The following is a 6,000-nucleotide window of genomic DNA, read 5'->3' on the forward strand; positions in this document are numbered from 1 at the left end:
AAAATCAGTCCAGAATCTGCCTCCAGATTTTTCTCTCTTTCTTTTAAGTTGCATCTTTTAGAAAACATAAAACTAACCTCTTGTTTTTCCTTCAGCCAACTGTTTCTATCTATGTCTTAATTTCCCTCTTTCTCAATAGATTGTTCTTTCTTATTTCAATATCTCTGCCTGAAGGAACCCACCCTCCTCCTATTCTTCTTTGGGGGTCTGTTTGCTAAGTTGGTCAGGTAAACCTATCTATAATTGATTATGAAGAATGATATACATCTATAATGTGTGATTTTTACTTTTTTTTTCTTTTTGCCTGGAAACCTAGAATTTCTTAGTTAGCAAATAACTTCTTACCCCCATTACATTCCACCAAAATAAAGAAATGTTCAAAGTTTTTGTGACCATCAAGATTCTTGCGGGTTTTGGAACAACATTGAATTCAAAGTATAGGGAGCAAAGATCTCAATTAGGTTTATGGTGAACCTAAGTCACATATCCCAAATGATTTCAGGATTATGGAAATGGTATTGTGATCATCTCCACTGCCAGTGCTTTTGTGAGAAGGTCAATTAGAATTTTGTTGTTTTCTTCCTTCCTGTGCCTGCTGAACTAGCTTTTTGAATTGGCTTCAAGTCTTAAACATCTGCAACCCTCCATGGCTGCAGATGATGGTCCCTTCTAGAACACCTCTGTTGGGTGCAAATATCCCTTGCAGAAATCACATTTCCATTCATCACTCAGTTTAGAAGTTTTAGAGTTAGGAATTCTTGTGTTCAGAAAACTACCTACCCGTGGATGGCAAGAACAAGATTCTGGAAAACATACAGGACTTGAATACTTTCTGAAAAGGAGAGTACCTATGTCCAAAATTGTTTCAGTCTCTTGTTTGCTGTCCACAGAGATAGATATCAATCCATCTGTCCTTGAGCAGGTGCATTGCCACTAGCCTAGCATGTATAATTTTGATTTGTAGCCCTCCTCTTCTTCAAGAAGATGCTTAACAATTTTTATGGAGTTTTGCTTAAAGTCTCCATAACATTTTCAGAGAATACTATTATTCTTTAATGACTTTCCCTTATCCTTTGATTTTGTTTGGTTTTTTGTTTGTTTTTGGGTTTTGTGGTTTGGGGTTTTTTTGTCAGGCTAGTGATCGGTACATCCTAAGATTACAAATGATGCAATGGAAATTCAAATGGATATGGAGGACTACAGTGATAAATCCTGAACCCTATATTTAAGAATGCAGAGCAGAATCTGCTTTTCTGTTGTATTAAAAGTCCTACTCTATTTTTTCACAGATTTTTTTTAATGAAATATTTTTATTTTGATCTAAAATAACTGAAACAAGCTGCTTTTGAATTCCTCCCTGAAAAAATGTGGGTTTTTTTCCCCTGAAAAAATTGGAACTGTCTTTTGTGCAGTAACCCTTAACTTACTATGTTCAAGCAAGGGGGTGCAGTGATGACCAGCCTGTGCTATACAAAATAGATTTGGGGGGATTGTTTCTCCTCTTACAGCATGTATATGTGTAGAGTCCTATATATGTATATGTGATGTATCATTCTGAATTGCCTTATAATTGGTAGACAATGTAATACTTACCACTGGTGGATGTCCCTGAACTTTCCTTAGGAGGAAGGTGCATTCTAACGCTTTCTTTAACAAATTAAAAGAAACATGAACTAATGTTGTTTCCTGTATTTTGACATTTGACAGGATTTGAAACCAGGAGATGTGTCTGGCAAACGCAACCTCTGGGAGAAGCAGTCGGTTGAGAAGCCAGCTTCTTCTAAGGTAACACTTCTGTGCATTGTTAAGAGCATAATATCTCTGTTGAAGGCTTTCTAGGGGGAAGGTGTCACTAAGTTTCATACAGTCAGTCAGTTGGAATGAGGCCTCTACATGTCCTCTGTTACTAACCTGCCTCTTTATCTATAGAAGAAAATACCATGAGGTGCGGAAAGCGGTGTATAACTTTTAAACACCTATTTGGCAGAGCTGTGTTATGTGTGGAATCTGTCTTTTGCATGGAGTTGATTTTTTCTCCTGTTACAAATAACAACGTTCTCCTCTATTAAATTTTAATTATGGGTTATTACTTTTTCAAACGAGTATCAGCTATGGGGAAAAAATCAGAGGCCAATGGTAAGTAATACCATAATGCATACATTGCACCCATTTTAATATTGTAATACACGTTATTACATATATAATATAACATTATTATATCATATGTATAATATTATACATATTATACACATATTTAACAATGTTGTACACATACAGTTTAATAACATTATACATATACTAATATAATACGTATATTGTAACACATATTACAATAGAGAAATGGTGCCACATTTTCGCAGAGGTGTGCCAGTGTTAAAATTCTATAGCTATTAATGCTGATGCCATTAAAGTCCTTTTTGCCTTTGACTTTCAAAAGCTTCTTTGCAATACCATCAAAATATGAATGCTTGAGAAATAAACCTAGATCATCTTTCTAGGAGGACTGAGTACTAGCAGTGCATCAGCCACGTGTCCAAAGGCTTGTTCAAGAGATAGTTATAGCATGTTTGATGTAGCTGGGGAGTATCATTAAAATGTGTGTGGGCTGAGGAATGGGATGGCCATTTGACAAATTACAGCAAATGCAGAGCATCTGGGAAAGGCTCTTTTGAAGGCTGCAGGGGAATGGATGTGCCTTTCCCGACCAGAGAGGGGGAGCTCAAAAAACAAAGCTGCTGCATCAACATCATTTGAGCAGAAAAGGAAGATTTCAGTACTCTGAAACCAGCCTGAGTACTGAAATTCAGTCCTCAGCCCTGCATTTGATTTTAAACACAGCCACTGGATAATGGTGAAGCCTGAGGAAAATTCAATAGCCTTGATTTTTAGAAATAGTTCTTCTGGTTGATTGTGAGTCTCATATACTCCTGCATACCCAGACTGAAATGGAGTTCAAACACCTTCAGCGGGAATGCTTTTGCTGGAGCTGCGCGCTGGTGTCTTCTGAAGGCAAAAATAGTCTTAATACTGTAATTTTGAAACCACTAGCAAAATCGCCCTCTTAGCCTTTTAATTTCTATTTTAACCTAAAAAACTCCAAATCAAACCAACTAAACCAATTATGTGCCTGAGGACCTATGGGGAAGAATGGAAATTCACTGACCAGTTCAATAGCTTGAAAGATGCCTTGCAACGTGCCTTGACTCTTCTCTAAGAATGAAATGGTTGAATATAGAAAACCTTTTGGTTTTCTCCACTTTAATATGTGCACGCATTTTTCTTCACATTCGTATGTGAAGCCAGAGGTGTGGTATGCCTGTGAACTTTTCTTATTGGTTTAGAGTCATGCAAACCAGAATTGTTTTCCTCCTCTTCTCCTTTTTTCAACCAAACTGTTAGGAGAGGGCTTTTCAGGTTCACTCAGTGTTAGTGGAGCTCTGCTTCTGTGGAAGGTGTTCCCAGTCCACCCACACGTGGCTGGGGAGAGCAATGGGTTCAGGAGCACCCTTGCATTTCTGTGGGGGTGTTCCTGAGCATTCCCTGCTTCCTCGGGCTGTTGGAGGCAAGCGAGGTGAAAATCCTGCTTGCCTCTTGGAGACCACCTCTGAGCAATCCCAGGAGATGAGCACACCAGCACCCAGCTTGTGTCCTGCCTTCTTACACATTGTTAATCTAGAGCTGTGCCTTTTCTGTTTTAGAGATGTATTTGGGTTGTTTCAAGCCATCTTTAATCTTTCTTTTCCTCAGCAGGTTTGAGACAATTGGAGAAAGAACCATAGAAGGCCACTGAAGATGCTGGACCAATCAGTCTGGGGGAAAGAAAAAAGGAAAAAGTGCTAAATTGTTCTTTTTATATTTATGTTTATTTACTAAGATGTCTTTTTGCATTATCCCACTTAAAACCATGTATATTAGCACTGTATTTAACAATCAGTCTAGAGATTCATCCTAATTGTACTGCCTTTGCACAAGAGCCTTTATTCCTAAAGAAACCCATGCTGTGAAATATATAGACTCTCCTACTGATAGTCATAACCATGGATCTGAACAGTGATTTCAACTGCCAGAAGAGGTCAACCCAAAATGCACGTGAAGTAAAGTTGCTTAAGAAAGGGTGTGCAGTAAACCTGTAAAAACAATGGTTCCTTTTGTAATACAGAAGTCTTTCTTTCTGCACTTTAGACTAAGGCATGGAAGAAATATCTTTAGTTGACAATGTAATATTTTCTGTAAGCTGCCCATGTCATGAGAAATACTGCATCAATAATGTGTTTTATTTTTTTGTTTTATACTTTTTTAAGTATCAATTTTTCCATTCTAGTTTAAGTTAATACCTAAATTTGGATGATTATGATAGCTGACAGCGGTACTGATATTTCTTTTTGTTGTTAGTGACTAGTAATTGAATGCAATTTAGAATATATACACACGTAGCTTTACAAAGTTTAGCCTAAAGGCACTACTAATGGTAGAATGCTTTTAAGATGTGCTAGAGTGTTATATTTAGTCATAAACATACATAATTAGCCAATATCACAGCTTAAAAAAATAAAGACAAAATTACACACTTTTCTATAGGAAGATTTCATAATTGCTATTAGAGGTATGGTGAGATAAGTATTAAAAAAATTTTAAATGTCAGTTGCCCAGTAACGGGTAATTAAAAAGAAAGTATAGTTTTTAAAAGAGGAAAAGGAAAGGGTATAGAGGGTCAAAAGTAGGTCACTTGTATAAAACGTTGTAGTTTAATTTATATAAAACTACCATAATTAAAAAGAAAAAAAAATCTAAACAGAGTTGGAGTTTGTTTCAAATCACTGTACACTACATCTTGCCATCCATCAGTGCTGTCTACCAAGTCCACCAAAAATGAAGTAAACCTCTATCTTTGTAGCGCTTCTTTTTACCTCTCTCTCTTGAATATTTTCTTTACAGATGTTTTCATTTGTATATAGTTCACACATGGCTATAGGACGTCAGCTGGGTTTGAATTTACATGCCATACAGTTTAGCATTTACATCCTACAGCGTACGAGTGGCATAAACTGAGCAGCTCAAGTAGCCCCTGAGCATGTTGTTAACAGCTTTGTTGCACATTGGAATCCCCAGGATCTCCCTTTTCACCACTTCCATCACTTACAGCCTCTGACTTCTTCCTAAAGAAGTATATTGTTGTATTTCGAGCCAAAGATGAGCTGTGCTGCTTGGCTGAAACATCTTGTTTACATACAGAGATGCACCTAATTATTTGTAGGGGGTGAAACTGGGCCTGACACTGTCTGGGAGTTGTCATGTTTTGTTTTGGGGATTTGTAAATGCTCCTCTGAAATTTTCAAATACATCTGATAGCTGCAATAAAAATGATTTGTTCGTACAATGTATTCTGCAACTGCATCCACAATAAATGGAATATTTCCATCACCACCCCCCTGTTTGTTAATGGGTAGGAATGGACCAGTTGCAACTGAGATAGGAATTGTGTTAAGTCCGTGTAAGATAAGCTGGTGCAAAGAACCCTGAAGAATGTCCCTCCTGATGTACTGTCCTCCAGGAGACAGACAAATCGCAAAATCGGCAGCTTTAACACACATATTCTTTGGGGGAGGTGGGGAAGGGGAGGAAATAATCTTAATTGTCATTCCTATCAGTACAGGATGGGAGCTGTGCATCATCTGGGAGGCAGCGTGCTCAGCAAAGTGTGTTCTGACCTAGCGGTACAGCCGTCTGCTTCCCTGCTTTGAAATCAATTTTCCATGTGAGAGCTGTTATATTCCTAGTGTCTGCCTTGGTGGGATGTGCTTTGACACGTGGATGATCACAGGGACTGAGGCTGGGGGGCTGCAGGATCCGTCATCTTCCTGTGTCCCTTCACTTTGGCTCCAACAGCAGAACAGTATGTACCTGCTCTAACCAGCTCATGGTCATCCAAAAGAGGCCCTGCTGAAGTGACACTTTCCCTTGCCGATGGGGGTTTCTTTTGCTCCTGGTCCCTGACTTTTC

At 38.2% G+C, this 6,000-nt stretch overlaps 2 protein-coding genes across 2 annotated transcripts in view; one reads left to right on the plus strand and one right to left on the minus strand.

Annotated features, from left to right (window-relative positions):
• Positions 1 to 5,421, plus strand: part of CALD1 (caldesmon 1) — a 98,277-nt gene extending 92,856 nt beyond the window's left edge. The window contains 3 exon segments of the mRNA XM_027699740.1: positions 1,708 to 1,785; positions 2,103 to 2,136; positions 3,751 to 5,421. Coding sequence (XP_027555541.1) covers positions 1,708 to 1,785; positions 2,103 to 2,136; positions 3,751 to 3,779 — 141 coding nt within the window. The 3' untranslated portion in view covers positions 3,780 to 5,421.
• LOC113975574 (aldo-keto reductase family 1 member B10-like) overlaps positions 1 to 6,000 on the minus strand; it is a 307,380-nt gene that overhangs the window by 300,450 nt on the left and 930 nt on the right. The window lies entirely within an intron of this gene.

This window comes from Neopelma chrysocephalum, unplaced genomic scaffold (genome assembly GCF_003984885.1).
Source record: "Neopelma chrysocephalum unplaced genomic scaffold, ASM398488v2 Primary Assembly neopelma1_139, whole genome shotgun sequence".
Lineage (NCBI taxonomy): Eukaryota > Metazoa > Chordata > Aves > Passeriformes > Pipridae > Neopelma > Neopelma chrysocephalum.